Source organism: Herpailurus yagouaroundi, unplaced genomic scaffold, assembly GCF_014898765.1.
Source record: "Herpailurus yagouaroundi ecotype Mexico unplaced genomic scaffold, PumYag 139, whole genome shotgun sequence".
Lineage (NCBI taxonomy): Eukaryota > Metazoa > Chordata > Mammalia > Carnivora > Felidae > Herpailurus > Herpailurus yagouaroundi.
The window spans coordinates 31,982,683-32,006,427 of NW_024412394.1; the positions used below are offsets into that span (position 1 = coordinate 31,982,683).

General features: G+C 38.6%; 1 protein-coding gene across 1 annotated transcript in view; it reads left to right on the forward strand.

The window, feature by feature from the left end:
* Window positions 1–23,745, forward strand: part of COL19A1 (collagen type XIX alpha 1 chain) — a 350,833-nt gene that overhangs the window by 298,765 nt on the left and 28,323 nt on the right. Inside the window, exons 37-47 of the mRNA XM_040473872.1 lie at window positions 1,042–1,095; window positions 3,297–3,341; window positions 6,168–6,218; window positions 6,304–6,348; window positions 6,784–6,810; window positions 10,002–10,055; window positions 14,379–14,423; window positions 17,624–17,668; window positions 17,756–17,818; window positions 22,074–22,109; window positions 22,246–22,290. Of these exons, the coding sequence (XP_040329806.1) occupies window positions 1,042–1,095; window positions 3,297–3,341; window positions 6,168–6,218; window positions 6,304–6,348; window positions 6,784–6,810; window positions 10,002–10,055; window positions 14,379–14,423; window positions 17,624–17,668; window positions 17,756–17,818; window positions 22,074–22,109; window positions 22,246–22,290 (510 nt within the window). The remainder of the gene's footprint in view (window positions 1–1,041; window positions 1,096–3,296; window positions 3,342–6,167; window positions 6,219–6,303; window positions 6,349–6,783; window positions 6,811–10,001; window positions 10,056–14,378; window positions 14,424–17,623; window positions 17,669–17,755; window positions 17,819–22,073; window positions 22,110–22,245; window positions 22,291–23,745) is intronic.

Genomic DNA, 23,745 nt, shown 5'->3' on the forward strand with positions numbered 1-23,745 from the left:
ATTTTTTGCCTATTTATCCATTAAAATACCATCTACTTTAGATAACACCTTTTTTTCACTGCCCTTCAAACACAACATCGTGGTCTTTGGTTATACTGTTTTCCTAAAAACTGTTCACCTAAACTAAATATTATATAATAAAGCATATTCCATTTTTCCACTAGGTGAATATCTCTTTTCCTTTCTTACTTGCTAAGCCCAACCTGTCACTAATGTGCTGTCGAGTGTAGAGTGGCCTGTTAAAATACAGGACATGCAGTCATATTTGAATTTCATATAAATAAATAACATTTTTAGCATAAGTTGGTCCCAAATGTTGTATTTTTATTTGCTAAATCTAGCAACCCTACTCAAGTCTCAACTTCTCCAGCAATTCATTTGAGTTCCCATGCAAATTGTATTTCCCACATGAGTAGGCATGTGATCATGTTCCTTTGTGTTGTAAAGCATGGGTTCTCCATAATTAAAATCTTACCATTTATGCCTTCACCACAGTTGTATAGAACAAACCTGGTTTTAAATTTTACATTAAAATTAAAAGTTAAGAGAAGAGCTGTGAAAAGAACCATGGTTATTTTCACTATCCATTCTCAAAGAAGAATTAAAATTAAATTATATTTTCCATTGGTAGGATGCAGATCGCATAACTTAATATGCACGTTGTTAATTCTACCGCGTCTTCAAGTATTTAAAATGTTGATCGCTACCAAAATTATAGCTCGTTTAGGAAGGCATAATGTTATGTAAATTGCCATTTAAACAGCAAGGCTAAATTCTTAAATGTATCAAAAGGTTCCAATTAAGGTCATTAAATGTGGTTGGCCAAGGTGAAAAAGCAACCACAAATACAAATTTTACCCTTGCAAGGGCTTATCAGCAGGATACAGCTGCTGTATCAGCCTGAAGACATATAAGCTTATAGGACTGATTTAATTAGGATCAAATGACCTTCAAAACGTATCAGTTTTAGCAACCAACTTCCAGTGCCTTTTGGCCATTTAGTTGTTTTTTGTGTAACAAACTTGGTTTTGTGTTTTACAGGGCTTGTTAGGAAGAACTGGACATCCTGGCCCCATGGGAATAAAGGGTGACAAGGTACAGAGGAAATGCCTCACTTACTCTCTCAACTGGGGCTTGGGGGATGGCAAGGTGAGACCATTCACAGAGAGATCTGTAAAATCAAGCAAAGCCTGAAAGTAGGAATAATGTCAGGGAATAGTTACTCTGGTAGGGGGCTTGAAAGGACATACACACAAAAATTGGTCTGAATACAGGTTCCTAGGGAAAAAGAATGAATAGAACACTGGTGCCATATAGTAAAAGTCCAAGCTGGATTCAGGGTCCTGGCATCTAGCTATGTACGAGGATGGAGTGGGGGAAGCCTTCTGAAGAGGTGCAGGTAAGATGGTTTGTATCAGGAACTCCAGCCACAGGTACCAAGGCTTCAGACAGCTCCCTGAGAAAATCTGGAAGTTCTGTCCTTTGAGAGTCATAGGGGAAATTCACTAAGGAATTAGGACACTTGTTTTCTGGGGAGTCTAGTTGATTGGACAGATGGGTTGCTATGGTCAGAGGAGTCTCAGGCAGAAAGACCACAGGGCTTCATATGTTTACCCGCTTTAGGTCTAAATCGGCTCCACACTGTAAGTCCAGACACAGCCAGCCAACAAGTGAAATAAGATTAGGCACTCAAATGAGGGGAGTAAGAATCAAGAATCCACGTAAGCTACTCAGGTGGCTTCTACCCTGAAATGACCAAAATGGGGCATAGTGGCATCAAGAAGCAAAGGAATTCAAAAAAAAAAAAATTTGAAAGGAGCCATGTGTTTATTTTAGATAGTCTCTGCACATTTTTTTCTGATAGTCTTCCCAAGAAGCTTGCCCAACCCCACCAGCCTTTTTTCTCTGTTCTCTATGGAAATTATTCAGAGATTTGCCTTTTGAAGTTAATGGGAATTCCACACTGAGATGAGCTTTGGGGCACAATCAAGGATGAAAATACGACTTTTAATTGTGCCAGGAAAAAAGAGTCTTTTCAACAGGCACATATTTTTCCTTGTTTGTTGTGCTTTCATAGTTCATGAGAACTATGACATAATTCCCTGGAGGACATTGCTAGCAGTCACCAGCAGATGACATGTCTTAGAGAGCTAGCCACCATCAAAGCAGTTTGGGGAAAGATACAATATACTCGTTGTCACTCATTCTCAGGCAGATACATTGCAATAAAAACTTTACAGTTTATTTTCATTGATAAAGATACAAATAGTTTTTATGACACTTTTTTTTGTTACTGGAAGAAAGTGGGGAGATTGGAATGAAATCCTTCATCAAATTCATGGATATGAACTGAAATCCCTCAAAATTTGGGGGCATTATAGGCAGGAATTTTACTGTCTCTGGATTCTTTTTTAATTAACCGTTTCTTGCCATTCCCATGACATTAAGGGACTTAAAGATTTTATGAGGCTATTATTCTAAAAGAAAAGCACAGTTACAGGAAGAACTGGTTAAAGGCATCAAAGGGACCATAATATCTTTGCTTAATATGGATCCGTAAGCATTGTATGTTTTATAAAAATAAAAGTGAAATCCATTTTTCAGGTTTCAGCTTGAATTCATTTTTCACAATTCCATTTTTAGTCTTCTTCTCCTGTAAGCAGAATGTCTGAGGCTGTTTAAACTTTAAAGAACATTTTCCTTAGACAATGTTGTACCACAGTCACTTCTGTTCAACGGGATGTGCCTGACTTGGTTGTAAAGTCTAATATTACCTTAGGGAGTGAAAGAAGTTTCTCCTCCCGCAAGACACAACACAGGGTGTGATTTTCTACTTTAGTCAGATTATATGGATGGTCCTCTGGTTCCCCAAAGATGAAGGTGGTAGAAATGAGGCTGAAACTGAGGGGCTGACCCTGGAAGGCATATCCCCAAGCCTGTCCCTGCTTGGAAGTATGCTACTCTGCACCCCGACAAGGACAGAATTTCCCCAGCTACACTTAAAGTCTAGGGCAGGATCACCCAGGCAGCCTAGCTCCATCTAAAAATAAGCTTGATCCCTAGGGCCCACACACTGGCAATCCAAAGGGGTATGGGAAAAGGCATTCACCTTTCCTGTGGTCTGGGAATGTATTTTCCCAGGTGAAAGAAAAGGCCAAGCTGAATAAGACTTTGCAAGGCTGAAACAAAATCATATTGATTTTAGAATACAGCTCTCTGAGCAAGCACAATCTGGTTCATAAACTTGGTGTAGAAATGTGTAAACCATTGATTTTTGGTCTCTATATCCCTTGCAGGGCAGTGAGGGACCCCCTGGGAGACCCGGACCACCTGGACCGCCTGTGAGTTACTTCAGGTTTAAAACTTAAATTCATATATGTTAGTAACTCAGAGGTCAGACTACATTTAGATATTCTCAAGGACAAAAGTTGTCTGATACTTATGTGTATATATATATATACATATATATCAACTTTTATATATGTATGTGTGTATATATATTATATATATACATATGTGTGTGTATATATATGTGTGTATATATATGTGTATATATATGTGTGTGTATACACACACACACACACACACACACACACATAGATATATAAATGATAGCCAATGAAGCTTTGGGGAGACCTGATTTTTCCCCTTTAGTGCAGCCCTAATTTGCAGTGCTCAGATGTGCATACTACGGGCATCCCTACTCTGGACTCTGGAGACCTGAGTGTGTGCCCTGACTCTCCACTTCCTACCTGAGAGACCCTGGGAGAGTCATTTAACCTCAATGAGCCTCATACAGAAAAAGGGGCTTTAAAGAGAGCTCCCTTCTGGCTATGTGAGTTGGTACAGAATTTGGTGTTATGCTATATGTGTTCATTATCATCCACAATGTCTGAGATGCAGAGAAATTCTTTTTTTTTTTTAATTTTTTTTTCAACGTTTATTTATTTTTGGGACAGAGAGAGACAGAGCATGAACGGGGGAGGGGCAGAGAGAGAGGGAGACACAGAATCGGAAACAGGCTCCAGGCTCTGAGCCATCAGCCCAGAGCCCAACGCGGGCCTCGAACTCACAGACCGCGAGATCGTGACCTGGCTGAAGTCGGACGCTTAACCGACTGCGCCACCCAGGCGCCCCAGAGATGCAGAGAAATTCTATTTATATAGCACATAGCAAATAAAATGTACGAGAGCCATCAATGTTTTCATGCCTGCGATTGAGACAGATGTGCACTTTGTCAGGGAGACTGTGGAGAGGAGAGGTACCACTCTCCGTAGCAAGTCTGCCCTCATGTGGGGCCACGCTTAAATCACAGCAGAGCTTTGGTCCAGGCCAAATGTTCTTTTCCACCCTACCTCACAGGAATATTTTAAGAAACCAAACTCACCTAAGAAGGGACAGAATTCATCTTTCTGAAGGCAAGAAAGATATGTTATTAGGCTGCATGCAGTCACACACTTTATGCACATAAATAAGATTTGCACTCTGTTTTCTTAACTCTGTTCATTTTGTTCACTTGCCTTTTCCCTTAACAAAGAAGCAAGGTACAAAGCATTTGGGGCTCAAATCCTAAAATTCACTCCCTCTCCTGTGGACATAATAATCAAAATTAGCATGAATTCACAAAAGGGACCTATATTTTACATGGGGTTAGGAAATCTTCTTCCCCCTGAATTCTTCAAAACTATTCACTGTTCAAGATAAGTTACATATTGTCTCTTATGAGAAACCTTCTCTGGAAATCTCAGACAAAAATATCTTTCATCTGACAAGGACTCAGCACACTAAAATACAGTAGACATTCAACAATTGTCAAATGAGTGAGTGAAATAATAAAGGAATAAATGAATGGAACATTTTTCCTTCCATCACTAGTGTGTTGAAGATGTATGCAAATCCCATTCACTGAACACCATTGGCCACCATCACCCAAAAACAATGAAATGATGGCTTCTTCAGTTTCGTAACTGAAATGTGGAAATCACAAAAGGGAAAAATGCAGGTTGTTGATTCTTTGGGAAATTTTTAAAAGAAGGATAAAAGGCCCCAGTTAAATTTTTATATGAAAATTTTGCCTGAATGCCAAAATGTATGAATTTTTAAAATGTATTTATTATTTGAAAGAGGGAGAGAGAGAATCCCAAGCAGACTCCGAGCTGTGAGTGTGGAGCCCAACTCTGGGCTCGATCTCATGACTGTGAGATCATGACCTGAGCCAAAACCAAGAGCCAGATGCTCAACCAACTGAGCCACCTAGGCGCCCCCAAACTGTATGATTTTTTAGATTCTCAATTTAGTTATCTTTCTGTTAGTTACCAGGGGGCTTTCTATTCACAGGTCAGATTTATTAGGAAGTTCTTATTCCCTTTTGTTCTACAGAATATATTTTTGTAGAAACATCCACAAAGGGTTGTGAGTAACATCATTTCCCCCATTTACTTTAATTTTCTACTTACTATGAAGAGACCGTAGAAAAAAATTACTTTTCAGTAGCCAAATTGCTCCCTGTTCACATCTTCATCAGTACTACCGTGTTATAGCCTGCAGGTCACCGGGCTGTAAACAGTGAGCATAAATTGGCAATTCAGAAACTGAATTTTAATGAGCAAATAGTATTTTCCTCTGAATGCATTAGCGTCTTATCTGTCAGACCCGAACATTAATCACACCCTCACTGAAAGTCTCTCTGTGCTCCAGGTACAGCTCACATTCCTTTCCATTCCCCACACACCGCCCCCCACCACACACACACATTTTCTTTTGAAAAGCCAACAATAGAAACTTGGTTTTATTATACTTGTAGCATTAAACTCCCTTTCTTTTTTTTTTTTTTTTTTTTTAAATTTTTTTTTTTTCAACGTTTATTTATTTTTGGGACAGAGAGAGACAGAGCATGAACGGGGGAGGGGCAGAGAGAGACGGAGACACAGAATCGGAAACAGGCTCCAGGCTCTGAGCCATCAGCCCAGAGCCCGACGCGGGGCTCGAACCCACGGACCGCGAGATCGTGACCTGGCTGAAGTCGGACGCTTAACCGACTGCGCCACCCAGGCGCCCCTAAACTCCCTTTCTAAAGTAAAATCGGAGAAATATCATTTGGTAAAAAGATAAAAGATAGACTATTAAGTTAAAAAAAGAATAATTCTTTATCTCATCGTTTTCCTAAGGGTGTATCATTCAATGAAGGAAATGGAATGAGCAGTTTATATAAAATCCAGGTATTTACTTTTGTAATTATGTAAAATTATTTTCCAGTGATGAGTTGCTGTAAATTGTTCTCACCGTGTTCTTTCTTTTTTGAAGGGAGGTGTGAATGTTCCCAGTTTTCCGGGCCCCCCTGGCCCCCCTGTGAGTACAGCTGTTCATTACCAAGTATACTTTAGCTGAACAGCCACAATAAGTAAACGAACAACTCCTAAGTTCACTGAAAAAAATACATGTTACAAATATAACCAAAATCTTATGCAGTAGGAAATAAATGATAACCAATTTAATAAATAGAGCAAACATACACAGCCTAAATCACGAAAAACAGCATTCTGCATGGTGGTGTCACTTTCTAGATTGTACATCTAAGAACAAAATCAGTGTCCAAGCAGTCACACTCGTGAGGGTTCCATCAAGTTATGTTTCTTCATCTTATTCTTCAAATCCAAACCGTAGCAAAATAAAACCTGCAGATATTTCCTGTGTATAAAACAAATTGTATTAAAATGCTCTACATTCTATTATTTTGCTTTTCCATCATTATTTTCAAAGTGACTTCCCATGTTTTTCTTGTAGGGCCCAAAAGGAGACCCTGGCCCAGTGGTATGTATGTTCCCATGCTTTGTGTCATTTAAAAAATAAGTCTTTATTAAAGTTTGAACAAAGAGCATCCGGAAAAGATAGCCGGTCTTCTCAGATGTTCATCAGTTAACATGTTGGAAGCAGGAGGCAGGAAACCAAGGAAATACCAACAATGTGTTCATTTTTAAGATGCTTTGGTCTTGATGCCACTGCCTTTGGCATTTGTCTCTTTTATTAGGATACTTTCAGAATCGCCCTGTGATGGAGGAAGGCACGAATGCAGTTCCTAATAAATGGAGCACTTTTTTCTGCTAGCATTATTTTGATGGTTAACTCAGTGTTAGGTAGATTGTGGGAGAGAAATACTTACTGGAAAGGAATTCCTTAATATATACCCAGCCTCTCCCTACCCCTCCCCCCAAAAAGAAAGGGACTGTGTGTTTGCTTTGAATGTCTTAGGCAGTTACTCTGTAGGAAATGCAGTATGCTGTCATAAACCTGCTTATTAGGTGTATCAGGAGGTTAACACTCAGCACGGGAAGAAGAGATCATGTCCCCAGCTACCCAGAGGGTAACAGTTGTTCTCAAGCATCCTTCTCAGCCATGGAGCATCATTCTGAAGGTTCTGCCAAATTTATTAGATTCCCTTTATTCCTTGGTAGTTTTTCCTGTCATGTTCTTCTCAAGCATATGTCCTTGAATATGTTCTCTCATATTGCACTGTGTTAACATTTTAACCTTGATTTATACAGTATGCCTGAAAATCAGATATGCCTGAAACTGAAATAAAGTTTTCAAATTATTTTCCATTGTCATGTGAAAAAAATTAAGTCCCTTTCATTACAACACACGTTAGTAAAACTAGATGAGTAAATTTTAAAGACCACAAGAAGCATACAAGGTAATCTTTGCATATCTAAATATATTTTCAAAGGACATGCATTAAAGCACATATATTTTGTTATTGGCCAATATATATTAAGAGCCAGTTTTACCTCTGAAAGCATAATTTCAATTTAGATAGTACCAGTTTCTGAACCCCAATAATGTAATTTAGAAGTTTCCTTTGTTTTCTTATTCATGTAGCCCCCCTTTTATCTGTTAACAACTTTTATGCTTTCACCAATCATATCCTCCACTCTAACTTCAAATTTCTTTTATCTTGTTGATAAAAGTTTCTTCCTGGTCTTTCCCTCTCATACTGACTCACAGCCCCTCTGAATCATGTAGAGGCACCTAGACTTCACACTGACTTTTCTGGAATATTCTTTCAAGTTTTTCATTAATAATTGCATATCAAGGTCATAACATATTTTTAAAAGTATTATAATAAAGAATAAGTTATAATTCACTTGGATTGGAAAACAGGTAGCAACAAAAATTTACACAGATTTGAGTAGACTTTGAAGGAATTAAGCTTCAAATTTCTTAGCTACAACAAAAGATAAAGAATAAAAACTGACTGAAGGATGTTCCTTGCTCTTAGAGATGTGATTTAAGTGGGTGAAGCAAAAAACAGAAATCTGGAATATAATGAAATAAACACTGTGTAAACCCTCAGGTTTATCTTACATATACCCTTGAAATGATTCTTTGGGCCCTCTGTCACCACTACCATGCACCTCCCTTCATTTCACACCAGTTGTCCCCTACAGAGAAATAATACTTTCTTACCATAAAAATAAGCCAGGAATGGTAGAATTATAGGTCAGAGTAGAAAATGAAAAAGTCACTTGGCAGTGGGGGGCGGGGGAGATTTACTCTTCGGCATCCTTCGTTTGCCATGACGGTAAATGTACACCACTCTTTCTAATCTTCTCAGTAAACCTTTATAGAAAAAAATTACCCTTAATTGAATTTATCTTCTGAGGTTCCCCGTTTAATTCCTTTGGTATTTAATTTATAAGCAGCTTCAATTAAATATTTAATTATTAAGTACTTTCAAATAAATATTGATTGATTGGGTGACCACCTTCCTCAACACCTAAGGACTGTTGAGAATGTAAACAAAGAGAATCAAAAAGCTCATTTCCTTTGTCAATAACCCAGGACCTCTTTTACAGAGCTTTATGCAGAATAGAATCTGAACATCTTTTTTTTTTTCGTCTGATTGACAGGTTACATATTAGTGGACCTTTAAAAAGATTTCTAAGGCATGAGAAGTATCAAGTCATCTGCCTGTTCATTAAGTATTCTGTAATAAGGACAGTATCATAAATAATAATGGAAGTTGGAGCCTTTGTCATATTTTGAGGCAGAGTAGAATTATGCATGCAAAAATATACTTACAGAGAATGAAAGCTCCTTTTCTATGTGATTATGTTGAAAGCATCCAGTGTCCTAAGAAAATATTTGCAGTTAACATTAATTCATTAACAAAGATGTATCAAACAACTACCTACTTTATCTCTCTTAATTTAAAAGCCTTAATGTTTATTTGCTCAAAGTTAGCAGTGTCCTTCACCTAACTTTTCTTTTTCTTTTTCAATATATGAAATTTATTGTCAAATTGGTTTCCATACAACACCCAGTGCTCATCCCAAAAGTAACTTTTCTAAATATATTCCTTGAGAACCTGCAGTCTCCAGTTGGCCTGGGACCATCCACTAGAATATGTAAAAGATTTGTTTTAATGGAAATGCTTGCCTATCTTCTCCCAGTGACCCATGAGCTTGAGCTATAACTTTTAGAATCACCGGAGATGCTGCTTCTGGACCACCCTCTGAAGCATTCACAATTCATGTCCTGCTGTGGAGAATACTGAAAGATGGTCAACTTTACTATCAGACCTTCATCTTCCTCTGCTCTTAAAGAGTTTAGCCATATTCTCTGGTCATCTAGCATCCCTGGGTACCTCACAAATAGGCAAACTTCATTAAAGCCCAGCCTTTCCTTTAATTCTTATTGAAATTGGCATTATCACTGACTAGAGGGATTTGTTCTAATTAGATTCTTAATCAGAATAAAAATAATTAATCAGAAATTATATTCATACTTCTCCAGGGACTAGCTTAATCCTCAAACTGTTTACAAACACCAAATGCAAGAATGCAGATGTTTGAAAATAGAGCATACAGATTACTTGCTAAATTGCTAATCCATGTTTGAGGGGATACTTTTTTGGCAAAGAAAAAAATCTTTGTGTTTGAAACCAATGCTTAAAAAACTTTATTGGTCATTGTTTCTGAATTTCCTATGTTCATATTTAACAGGGAGAACCTGGTGCAATGGGGTTGCCAGGACTAGAAGGATTTCCAGGTATAAAGGTAAGTACAGGGGTTAAAAATGGCACAGATTCAGCATTCAAAAATGTTTATTGAGCACCTCCTGTTGGACCAGGAACTGTTTTAGGCTTAGATACCTAAGAATACAAAACAGACAAAAATCTCTGCCTTCGAGGAACTTACTTTTTAGGAAGGGGATACAGAAACTAAAATAAACATAAATAAATAATAAATGTTGGTAAGTACTGTGGAAAGAAGGAGAAAGAAGAACCGGTTAAGGGGGCTCACATGTGCTAAAGGAGAGGGGTCTGTAAATAGGAGTCTGAGAAAGCAAGATCTGAGCAAAGACTTAAAAGCATGAGGGAGAGATAGCCAAGTCCCCTCAACCCTGAAAGAAGAATCTAGTGTATAGCATGGTGATGATAGGTAGTAATACTTTACCATCTACTTGAAATTTGCTAAGTGTTCTTACCACTACGTGAGGTGATAGAGATGTTAACTAGCTTAATTTTGGTGAATATTTTACAGTGTATGAATATATCAAATCATTAAGCTGCATACCATAAATGTATACAATTTTGTGAAACAGTAAATAGCAGGTCTAAATGCCCTGAAACGTGAGCATTGCTGCTACACCAAAGGAGACCAGGGGAATGAGGGAAAGAGAGAGTGGTAGATGAGGTCAGAGAGGTAGGGGTAGAAGTAAGGTGTAGCCCAGCCATGTGGTCACACAAGGCAATACTACTCAAAATGTAGCCAGAGAGGACCAGTGCCAGTCTGCAAATTCTGTTATAGATCCTGTGGCAAGGTAAGTATAGATTGAGAATAAGTATTTAAAAACTTGTCTAGCAATTTAACTTGCTGTGATATTCAAACATGTTATCAGTAAACTCACCTTGGTTCAAGATGTATTAGAACATAGAGGCACCTGGGTGGCTCAGTCAGTTCAGGGTGATAGGCCTGCAGGTGGAAAGCGAGAGTGGAAGCAGGCAAGCCTATTAGAAGACTATTCCCATAGTACAGGTTGGCTCAGATCAAAGTAGAAATGGTGGAGATAGTGAGGAGTGGCTAGAATCTGGATATACTGGGAAGGTAGAACCAAATAAGAGGAGTCAAGGATGACTCCCAAGTTTTTTGACCTGAGAAACTGGCATGATGGGGAAGTCATCACCTGAAATGAGGAATAGGCAGAGGCTGTGTAGACAGGGTGAGGATGATCAGTATAATTTTGGACATGAGGTCAAATTTGGCAGTATCTACTAGAAAGAAAAATAGAAGTAGTGAGTAGGCAACACAATATGAAGGCATGGAGTTTGAAAAAGGAGTCAGTGGAGCATGCTGGGATATCTATATGCTTGGAACAACCAAGTTTAAAACCAGAAGACTTGATAAGATCACCAGGGGAATGACAGTAGATTTCATAAAAGAGGAAAGGACCAAGGATGAGCCCTGAGGCCTCCAACATAAAGGGATCAGGAAGAAAAGGAAGAATGACCAAGGGAAACTGAGATGAAATGACCAGGAGGTAGGAGGAAAACTAGGTGTCCTGAAAGCCAAGCGAAGATAATGTATCAAGGTAAAGGAAGTGATCACTTGTCTCAAACACTGCAAATAGGTCAAGTATGATGGGGATGGGGTCAAGTAGGATGGCCAAGTATTAACCATTGGATTTATCAATATAGAGGTTTAGGAATAATAATTATTACTTCATTATTTTGGTAGGAGCAACTGTTGGATTTAATAGATTTAAGAGAGAATAAGAAAAAAGAATTAGAGAAAGCAAATACAGTATAAACAATGATCAAGGAGTTTTGCTGTAAAGGAAAGCAAAGAAATGGGCTGGGGGCTGCTGGGGGAAGTAGGTTAAGGTTTTATAAAATGGATTTTAGGAATGGACCATAGAAATATCATAATAGTCATATGCTAAAGGAATAATCCAGTAGAAAGGGTCAGGGCAGTGATGATATAGGAGGAGAGGGGAGAATTTCTGGAATGACATTCTCAAATAGCTAAAATAAAATGGGAACTAATATATAAATAGAAGGTTTGGCTTCAGAGAGGAAATGAATAGTTGATCTATGGTAACAGGTGGAAAAAAGAGTATAGGGATACAGATGCTGATACATTGGAAGAAGAATTGGTTGGGGTCTGTAGAGTTCTTTTCTGATTGATTAAATTTTCTAAGAGATGGAGGAAAAAGTTCATCATCTGAGAGTGAAGTTGAGTGAGAAGAGGTTGGAGATTTAAGGAGAGGGTCTTCTAAGAGAAAAGGAGAGTCCAGGGACCACAGAGTATGATGAGTCGGCAGCCCTAGGCCCTCCACCCTCCCCACTGAGGTTCATGGTCATAAACTGAAGTGAGACTAGTCAGGGAGATCTCGTCCAGCATGTACACTAGGGTAAAGACATAGATTTAAACAAGTTTCCGGTTTTGACAGGTGAGTACTAGAAGCAAGAATGGGGCAAGAGAGTCAGTCGTGTACAAAGGGAGTGATTATAGCAAGTGACCATAGAATTTAAACTAAATAAATAAGAGAGAGAGGCCATCTAGTGAGTTGATGGATAATGAAAAATCTGTTCAATGGATTCGCAGTCTTGGTGGCATCAAAAGTTTGGGAGTCCAAGGTACTCAAGAGAGTAGTTAAAACTATGGTGGTCCAATATCATAATTTATGAAATTGACATTATGGAGGGGTTACAGTTATTCTTACTGACAAAGTCTCAAATACAACAATGGAAATAAGAGGCAAGATGGTTAGAGGAGTGGTTCAAAGAACTGCTAGACCTCACTGTTGGGAGAACCATATTATCCAAGAGAAGGCCCCTTAATGTTAACCTTTTCAGATATACACAAGTTTCCATTGAATGAAAAGTTCCAATTTATTCATTTCATGGGTAAAAATCCCATTGCTTAAAAGGAGCAGAGTGAATCTGACAAGAATTATCTGTTCATACTGTTTACCTACTATTCTATTAGTTCTTTCTATTTGACTATAGCTATGCTTTATATATTAAAGATATTACTTCTATCTCATATGTTAGGGTTTATATCCTAGTCAATCCGGCCTTTCATTTTCATGTTTAATCTTATTGTATATGTAAATATAAATTTTATGTAGTCAAATAGCAAATGATTTTCCTTTGTGATTTCTTGTTTTGCTTTTATGCATTGAGTTCCTTTTATTTTTATTCTCAACCAAAATCAGGTAGTCACTTAGCATTTTCTTCTAGTTTTCTTGTACTTCATATTATTTTATTATTTACTCAATCTATATGGGATTTATATGGAGTATAACATAAGGAGAGGAATTAAACTTTTTTCAAGGAAACTATTCAATTATTAGCACTATTTGTTGAATAATACATCTCCTTTACTAAAATCCTGTTATGGATGTTGGTCTATTTCTGAGGTTATGTAACATTTTTATATTGCATTGATATACTGCTTAATCTTATGCCAATATTCCATTATTTTAATTGTTAAAGCTTTATTGTATGTTTAAATATTGGTATTGCTAATCTCCTTATTGTTCTTCTTTTAATTTTCTTTTATCTTTTCATTTATTCATTATCCCAAGTGAACTTTAATATCATCTGATCTAGCTGCAATTTCATAAGAATTGCATTAAATTTATAAATTAGTTTGGGTAGCAATGACACCTTTACAACATTGTCTTGCCCTCCAAGAACAAAACATATCTCTCCATTTAATCAAGTCTTCTTTTATGTCCCCGAGTGAAGTTATGAAGTTTTTTAATGTAGGTTCTGCTCAACAAAAATTGCCATTTTATTATCCCATATATAATCATTAGTACTTTTAGCATCGTCAGCTTTATCTGAAATACCACATTGCCTTTGGAAAAAGAGTTGAGTCACTCCACTGTTGAGAGCAATTCAGGAGATCTTCTAATGGCCTAATGAGAGAACTACAAAATTTCTTGTTCTAAATATTTTTATTCTAACCCTACATCCAATAAGGCAGGTGTGGGGAAAACTTTTTAGAAGACATTCAATGTGCTCTCTGTTTTAAATATTGATAATGGATTACTTTTGAATATGTGGAATAAAAATACTGTCTTGACTAATTTTAGCTGTATGTGTGGAGTCCTATTAAAAATAGGTAATAGAAATAACCTAAATGCTTATTTTCATTAAGATTCTTATTTGCTTTAGTTTTATGGAGGGGAACAAGTTTTAACAAATTCAGTTAGCTGCTCATTTTATTTTCCCATCTGATGATATTGATAATGCTTATCAATACCAAAGAAAAGCTTTACCAAATCCAAATGATTATTTGAGCACTAATTTTATAGGTAAAGATTCTATCGATATCATTATAAGTAGCAATTTTTTTTAATCCCAACAGGGAGATCGGGGCCCAGCAGGTCCCCCAGGAATAGCCGGAATATCGGTGAGTCCAGAGTATCTCATGTTATTTTCACAGAGAAGAAGTTCCATCTCCACAGCAAATCTATAGCTAGGGAGCAAAATGGCTGAGGAGCACATGGTACCTCCTACCTAATCTCCTTCTGATCTCCTACCTAATCATGATATCTCCTGCCTAATCTCCATTAGGTTCTGGAAACATCCAGTTAAAAAAATAAAACCCCATTCATCCCTGTCCATCCTCAAGAATGCTCCTTTCCTCTTTGCATTTTTCTTATTTTTTGTCTTTTTCTTTTTCCTTCCCAACTCATGTAAACGGTGGGGAAGGCAATGCCCAGTTACTGGTGCCAATATGTTAGTACACAAAACCAAATTTGGGGAGCTTGTTTTGTTTCTGTGTTCTTGTCTCATTTAAGGTTTCTTGGCCCTCAAAAGGCAAAGTTCTTGTGCTCAGGCATGTACTTCAAGTTCTTGGTATTAAGCTACAATCTGCTTGAGTTTTCCCTAGGCCTGGTGTTATTAACAGATCTTTACTGCTGCTAATGTTTCCTCGTAAACTAGCCCTTCCAGCCTCTCAATCATTTTTGTTGCTCTCTGGTGTCAAATGTTTTAATCTCATCAAGGTCTTTTCAAATGAATAGGAAGTACTCCAGGAAAGGTTGAAAGCATTTCTCTGAGCCCTAGGGATCGCTCTGATCTTCATTCATGATGCTCTAATTAAAATTTTGTGGCCATGCTTTATGAATAAGAGCCCACTTACTGTCGCTCAGTGCCCCTGCAGGGTAGGCCCAGGGAAGGAAAGTCAATGCAAACTATGTACTTAAGTCATAAGAACACAGATAAGAAAGGGCCTTACCATCCCCACTTACAACCACTCATTGACACCTACTAAGAACAAACACCACCCAGAACATCCATCACTACCCGCTGGCGCTCACCACCACCCACCACCTCTATCCTTTAAAAGGCCAGTGGCCACTCTGCTTTACTCTATTTAGTGGTTAAGTCTAATAACAAAAACTTAAAACCCATTCATACTCTGCAGAAAATCATCCTTTATAGAGGAGGAATCCCCTTATTTAGCTATTCTAGATCAAAGTAAATATTCGTTAGTATAATTGAAAAGTAACATGAAAATATTTTCTTTAGCAAGCATGTCAGGATTTTTTATACAAGAAAGTATTGTTCCTAAAAGTAAATTCACACCTAATCCCATTCCTTCTCCTGTCCCCTAATCATGACTATTCCTAGCAACATATTTGGAATTCTGTTTCCAGAATTGCCCTGAGCCCCCTACAACCTGCCCCGCTTATATTCATACCCTGTTTTTGTTTACACGTGGTATCATGAAGCTTAGTTCCCACTGTATTCACCCAGGTATGACTAAAAGTTACTTCTGGCTATGACCCTAAATTACATATGTATATAAGGGGAAAAATATTGGCAACCAATGAAAGTATTGAAAAAGTGAGTGACAGGCTCAAAAGGCAATCCAAATGAAGACCTCCAAAGATATTTTTGAAGGATACAGCATGATTGAAATAAGGGGCTTGGCTGTCTAAAGATCCTATACATTTACTTAGAATGCAGTTTTCTTATCTCATAATTAAGAGGATTAACTGACAATTACAGAAATAAAGAAGGCATAGAGATTTACTCATTGCATGTATACAACTGTATAATTAAAAATGCAACTTAATTTTTTTTAGAGTGGATCTTACTATGATTCAAGAAATAAAATACTCAAAAGATTCTGGAGATAGTGGTGATGGTTACACAACAGTATGGATGTACTGAATTGTACACTTAAAAGTGATTAAGCTGGTAAATTTTATGTTATGTACATTTTACTACAACAAAACAGATTTAAGGGGATTATTCATGTTGCAGCAGAGATGAAACCTGCCTACTCAGACTCATTATGATCACTCTGCTGAGTACCAAGGAGACCCAATCCTGCTCTTCCTAAGAAGAGATCAGTCTATCCCTTTCTAGTATATTCAAGTTCATCCAGAGATTTCTCCTGGGCTTTTTCTCCCGCTTCTTCCCAGGATGACATGTGGGTGTAGAGGAGGAAGTGTCTGTCAGTGCCGGCAGTGAGGGAAAACCTCCACACAGCATGCTCTCCCCCAGGTCCTCTGAGCTCCACCTGACCTTTGGTGTTGCTGCTGCCTGCTATCAAGTTCCTAATCCCTTTGTGTCAGATCTCAAGGCCCAAGCACTCTACCCCTTGTGTTCTATGCCAAGACCATGCTGGACATTAGCCTTCTCAGCTGTAGCACATCCCCAATTCCGGCCCATGGGAGCTTCAGGAGTTCCACAGAGCCTATGGAACCAGGGATGCTCTGTCAGGCCTTGTGTCTGCCTAGCTTCTACCACTCAGCCATATCTGTGCCTGTGACGGGGGCTCCTCCCAGAGTTCTAAACAGCAAGAGGGGAAAAAGGCCCTCCCTCTTTCAGATTCTCTACTGGGGAACCTACTTGTGTTTCTGCAGCCTCAGCCACATACCTACATCCCTTCGTTATTTATTTTTCTATCCATGTTAGGTCTAAGGGATAGGAGGTGGTTCCGTCTCAAAGCCAACATCTTTAAGTTTGGTCTGGGCACTTGGGTACTTCTCACTTCTAGTCTCTGCTGGACCATCTTCTTCCCTTTTTCCTCCCAGTGGTCTCCCTACCTAATGTTTCTCAATTGTTAGTCCTCAAAGCCATGTGTGTTGGAACAAATCAGTCTTGTCCTTTCCCTTTCAACCAAACATGGCTTTTCAAGCTGAATATGTGGTTTTTTTCAGGCTAGCCTACTATGAACTTAAAAATCCTCTTATAAAATGCAAAATCTAGGAAAGATTTCTTTGACTCTCTGTGTCCTCCCAACCACCAAAGTAAAGAAGAGCTGCTAGTCAATTAGGCACAAGATGGATTTTCACTAATGATGATACACTGGTTTAGTATTTTCAAAGATATTATCCTCCCCTCCTACCCCTCTGCCATCCACACATAGGTACATTAGAGAACTGCATTCTAGTCTGTACCTTGGAGCCTCCAGAGTCAAGTGTATGTCCCCACGGACTCTGTCCCATTAGGAATGCCATTGTAGTATAAAGAGCCACAGCCCTGGCTGCACATTAGATTCACAGGTGGTGGGGGGCGGGGGCGAGCAGGGGGAGTACATGGCATTGTGCAATAATTTGGCTCCTAATGTTTCCCCTTGATTTGATTTCCCAGGGAAAACCTGGAGCCCCAGGGCCTCCCGGAGTTCCAGGGGAACCGGTGAGTTGCGAGCCACTTACTTAACTTACTTCATGTGGTTTTACAGTTTTTCTGAGCAATTAACATTTGTCTGTGACATGTCTATAGGGTGACAGAGGACCTGTTGGAGATATAGGTTTCCCTGGACCAGAAGGACCCTCAGGAAGGCCAGTAAGTACTTTTTACTATTTAAATTTTGCCATTTTGAGAACTATTCTAAGCACTGCCTCTTCGCCTATCTCCTCAGAAAATCTGACATTTGTTGTGTCTAAGGGAGTGTGACTCTCCCTTTTGGGGGTGTCCTAGCTCTCTCTGAAGTATCTTTATGTATTTAACGATGACGGGAAAAGTGAGATTTTGTTTTGTTTTAAGTGTCAGGAAATTAGATTCATTATTTCTTAAGTCTGATGTTCTCAGAGTTAAAAAATAAAATGGCCTGTCACGTCCTAAAATATAAAGAAACTGAAGGCTTGCAGATATAACTCCTGGGTGCTAAGCTAAAAATCAATGTAGAAGCTGTTTTCTCAGATACCTTTCTTTATCTGTGGACCTTGTTCTTATACTTTCATAAATCATGCTTCTAAATATAGCATCCTTTAGTGTCCTAAAAGAGCTCTTGGTTACTGATATATATTGATGTAACGTTGTAATGATCATTCTTACTAATTCAGCTCAATTAAACATACTTTCATCTAGTCTCTGCTGTTTGCTAAGGATGTACTGGGCCATGAGGGAGAGGGCATAAAGATGAATGACACCCATCCCACTGTCAAGTTTACTCTTTAGAGGTCACTGCTCCTTTTGCTTGTTTATTTGCCATGGTGTGTGTGGGGAGGGAATGCTATTAGGAGAAGGTGGGTACTGAAGGTGAACAAGCAGCACAGAGTTCGTGAGGCTGGTTCAGACCTTCTGGGTCTGAGCGTTCCCTGGCCACTATCTCCACAGAGAAGGCAATATGAAAATACAGGAAGCATATGCAATTTAGAGTCAGGAAGATATGGGTTTGAATTGTGACTCAAAGGGTTTTGTGAATCACTTAAGTAACATGACATGTGGTAAGCATTTCCAGTGCCTGGCCACAGGAGGCACTCAATAAATAGTTTCAAACCCTGCCTCCCCCTTCACCTCTTATTACCAACTCCCTATCCCAGCCCCTGACCATTCCCTAAATGCTTGCCCAGGGGATTATGCAAACAGCAATTTGTTTATTCAACAACTATTTCTTGAGGACCTACTAAAATGCTAGGCACTCATGGGTTTACATTCTAGTATATTTGTTTATTCAACAACTATTTCTTGAGCACCTACTAAAGGCTAGCAACTCATGGGTTTACATTCTAGTATAGGAACACAGACAACACACAAATAAATACACATGCACACACAATTTCAGGTAGAAAAAGCCCTAAGCAGGGTGAAGCACTGGAGTAGCATTTAAATAGAGCAGTTGAAAAAGGTATGCCAGTTAAGCAAAGACCTGCATTAAGTGAGAGATCAAACCTTGGAGTGGTTGTGGGAGACATTGTTTCAAGGAAGAGAAATGGCCATCGAGGAGTGAGGCTGGTGTGTTGAAAGAACAGCAAAAGGCATGAAGTCATGCACTAAGCTAAACAAGAGTGGGAAAGATACCAAGAGAGAAGCAGGTGGTGTCCAGGCCATGAGGAACTTCTAACCCATGAATGGAGTTTGGATTTCATTTGAAGTATGATGGAAGCCCATTGAAGCATTTGTAGTGGGGAAGGAAAATGACTGGAGTACATTTTAAAGTTATCACTCTGACTACTGTGTGAAGAGCAGACTGTAGGGAGCAGGATGGAAGAAAACAAGAGTCAGGGAGCATGCCATAATCCCCATGGGAAATTATGATGGTGAGAACAGGGAGATGATGAGGAGTAAGGTAGTTTAGGAGGTATATTGAGGGGAGAGTCTGCAAACTCACTGATGGACCAGATGTGGAGTGTGAGGGAGAGACAAGTCAAAGCTGTGGTGTGGGGTCTGAGCAGCCATGTCACAGTGGTACTTTTGATGAAATGGAAAAGACTGGAAATGGGTGGGTTTGGGAGGGAAAACCAAGAATTCTCTGTTGTGGACACATTCAATTTAGAGCACTTGTAGACACCCAAGTGGAAATGTCGAGTAAAGGTAGATATATGCATCTTGAATTAATGGAGAGGTTAGACTGGAGAGATTCATCTGGGTATTTAAACCTGAGACTGGATGAAATGGAGTGACTACAGATCAGAAGGGAAGAGAGTACTTCAAGTGTTAGGAAAAGAACCCAGCAAAAAGACTGAGAAGGTACAGCCAGTGAGATAGGAAGAAAACCAGGTGAATGAGGTTTCCTAGATGTCAAGGGAACTAAGTATTTTAAGACAGAGAAATGATAAACATATAGATCAGTAATGTGAGAGCTGGCAGTTCTCCCCTGGATTTAGAAATGTGGAGGTCCTCAGTAGGAGAGGTGACAGCATGCTAATATCTTGGTAAGAGTGATCCAGTTGAGAGGGGAAGTTTTGATGATACCATATGGGTGGAAATAACTTTGAGTAGAGGGAGAAGACTGGTATTCCACTCAGAAGTGAAAATTGGTTTTTACAAGGAACAGGGACAGTTCTTCTTTCTTAACAGGAGGAGGGAGGCAGGCAGAAGTTGGTGTATAAGTACATGTAGGTTAGTGGATCTTGTGGAGGGAAGGAAGGTGAGGTGGTTCTCTCCTATTTATTTTCTCAGTGGAAGAAGAGTCACGGTCATCAGTTGAGTGTGAGGGTGGTGATGCTAGAGATTTGAAGACACAGCACAATCTGTGAGGGAGTACTTTGGGAGAGAAGGAAAGGGAGTCACATCAGGAAATACGGAATAGCCTGGTAATACAGAGGGCCTACCTGCAATCTGCCATCATACATTTCGATTGGAGCAAGTGGGCAAGGTTATGTGTTTTCTTCAACCAGTCAGCTGCTCCAGTGTGGACATGTGTAGACACAAACCTGGTTATACCCAAGGATGGAGTTCTTCCAGATAAGTGAGGTGAGGGAGGGAAAAGCAAATATGTACAGGTTATTCAAAAAAATCTCTGAAAGCAGTACTCGCCTAGGGAAAGTTAATAACACCTTTATATACAAAGGAGAACACATATGATAGTCTTTGATGAATTACAAGAGACAAAACAAAAACAAAAAAAGACCATAGGGTTATTTCTTTTCTTACACGGTTACCAAAAGCATGAATTACATTTTTACACTAGATTTATCTTCTTTTATTCAAGTGACACAGGTGTTGTCTTTTTCACATCCTCTCCTTAATCCACTTTATTTTTGTTGCTTATGTTTCTGGATGTAATAAATTCTGTGAACCATACACTTCAGGTAACATGTTCTTGGTTAAAGTACTCTAGATAATTCCCAGAATGTCTCAGAAAGGTTGGAGACTTTGGTTGGGTTATCAGCTGCGACAGACTTTAGTGTAATTTACAACAGTGAAAACATATGGTTGTCTACAGTTCCATCCTCACAGAATTTATTCCAGCACAATAAAACTCCCCCAGGCTTTTCAGAGAAGCATGTCCATGCAATTGCCCGCTGGCTAAGAAATCATTTTCCTCACCTTGATCTCTCTCTTCAAACCAAATCTCAAAACACATCTGCTGTTGGACTCTAGGTATTTGATTTGACCCCAAGTGCTTTTCCTTCTTACATCTCCCAGCCAGTAGTTCTCTCAGTCTTATACATCTCTGAGCAGGGGGCTTTATTTTCACCTCCAGAACTGCCTTGTAAAGTTCGGAAAACTTCCAGTTTACTAAGAAAAAGCCAATATTTAACACTCTGAAAAACCATGGTTACAGATTTCTTACTTTTCTTTCATATTCTCCAACTGAAAAATAACAAATCATTCTCTGGCTGACAGTTTATTTCATAGTAGGATCATGCTCTGGCCATGTTATGAAATTTCCCCAGCAGCAACTGAGACCATTTACTGAGAATGACTCTCTGTGCTGGAAAATTGTTAGAGGGTAACAATAAATGCTGCACACGAGCCACTCAACGCCATGGGACACCTTAGTGTTCAGAATGTACCTAATAGAATAAGTAAGGAAAATAACCCTGTGGACTATTTACAGTGAACTAGGCATTTTCTGTTATTTCACCAAGTCCTTAGTTTTAAGGCCATTATTTTATCCTCACTTTATAAGTAAAAAAAGATGATGCTTTTAAGGTTAAGTAAATTGCCTGAAGTAAATAGAACTTAGCAGTAACAGACTCAGAATTTGAACTCATGGCTGTCTATCAACATTGTCTTCTGTTTCACCATACCGCCTCACCAAAATATCAGAAATATGGTGATTAAGTCCTTGAAGCTTTACCCTTTAATTGTGTTTAACTATGTCTATTAATGTAGAATTAGAAATATTGATCATCTTTTGTCTTTATAGGGAATAAATGGAAAAGATGGATTACCAGGTACTCAGGTATGGAAAATACCACTTAAAAGAAGTGTTCTAATGTAAAACTTCATCCACAGTACCTGCCAGAATACTTGACTGAGCAGGCTGAGGAAAAATGTTGACAAGCAGTGATTTTTTAGTGTTGACATTTGTTTTTCAGGGTATCATGGGTAAACCTGGAGATAGAGGCCCCAAAGGAGAACGTGTATGTATATTACTATTCTCATCATTATTTAAGCCTGTCTGCTGCAACTTTCTCATCATTTGAGTTACACAATATGTGTTAAGATTCCTACAAGTGCCCCAATATGAAAAGGCTAGGGTGTATGTGATCCAAGATCTCTTCGAGCCCTAATATAGGCCAATTAAAGGACGCAGAAGCAGGCCACATGGCAGGTACACTCACAAGGATGACCTTTATTCAGAACTAAGTCTAATCTGCTATTCCAGTTTGGAAAGCTTTTATCTTCCTGTGTCAGACACATATTCCTGCTATAACCATCACTCATTTTCTTTTTAACTAGACTAAGATTTCTCAGCCTTAGCACTGTTGATGTTTGGAGGCAAATAACTCTTTTCCTGTAAGTGTCCATCCTGGGCATTGTAGGATGGCAAGCGGTCTCCCTGGCTTCTATCCACTGGACATAGTACTGCCACCTTCCCACCAATTGCTACAACCAAAATGTCTCCAGACATTACCAAATGCCTTCTGGGGACCAGAGTTGCCCTAGTTGAGAATGCCTGACCTCGTCGAACACTAAGTCAAATAAGGGGGGTGGTGTGAGGAGGTAGAGAGATGGGAAGCGGAACTAGTAGAGTTGGAGTCATCCCATTGCCAAGATTACTCAAGAATTTATTCACTGGAATTCCAGTGTGTGTACATGTGTGTTTGTGTACAGGTGTCTAAATTACCCATTTTTACTTATTATTATACACAATCCATGATAACTGAAGGACATATGAAAACAGAGATAATATAAAGGAAAAAAGTCAATCATATCCCACCACATGGAGATAAGCATTCTTGATCTTGGACAAGCACTATTTTGAACATATTTTTATCTCTTATATGTAATATACACATATACCTAATGTATCAATACAAGTAATATATGTTTTCCCAAAAGTGTGTTCATACTGTTTTGTAAATGACTTTTTTTACCTAACACCTGATAGATAATATATAACGGCCATCTTTCCATCCCAGTAAATATACATGTAACTTTTAGTGAATGTGTGTTATTCCACTGTTTGTACATACGTTATTTCACTTTCCCAGTCTCCTTTTCCTGAATATATAGGTTCTTGCCACTTTCCATAATAGTAAACATCACTGCAATGAACATCTTTGTGCCTAAGTTATAAAACAGTTTTAATATGTTGAAGACTGACTGTTTTGCACATGATCAGAGTATTAATCAAAGTGTGCTAATGTTTCTCTTACTTATTTATTTTTTAATTTTACTCATCTCAGGTATTTCCCCAAAATGTGAGTGAGTTGATATACTTGTATGCAGATAAGTTTTTGTAACTAAGACAGTAGCATTGAAATTAGATCTGTCCACTTTTTCTTCTTTCTACATCTCTTCATTCCATGATCAGATAGTTTACTGTAATTGTTCATTTGTTTACATTATTTTTTAAATCAAGATAAATGGAG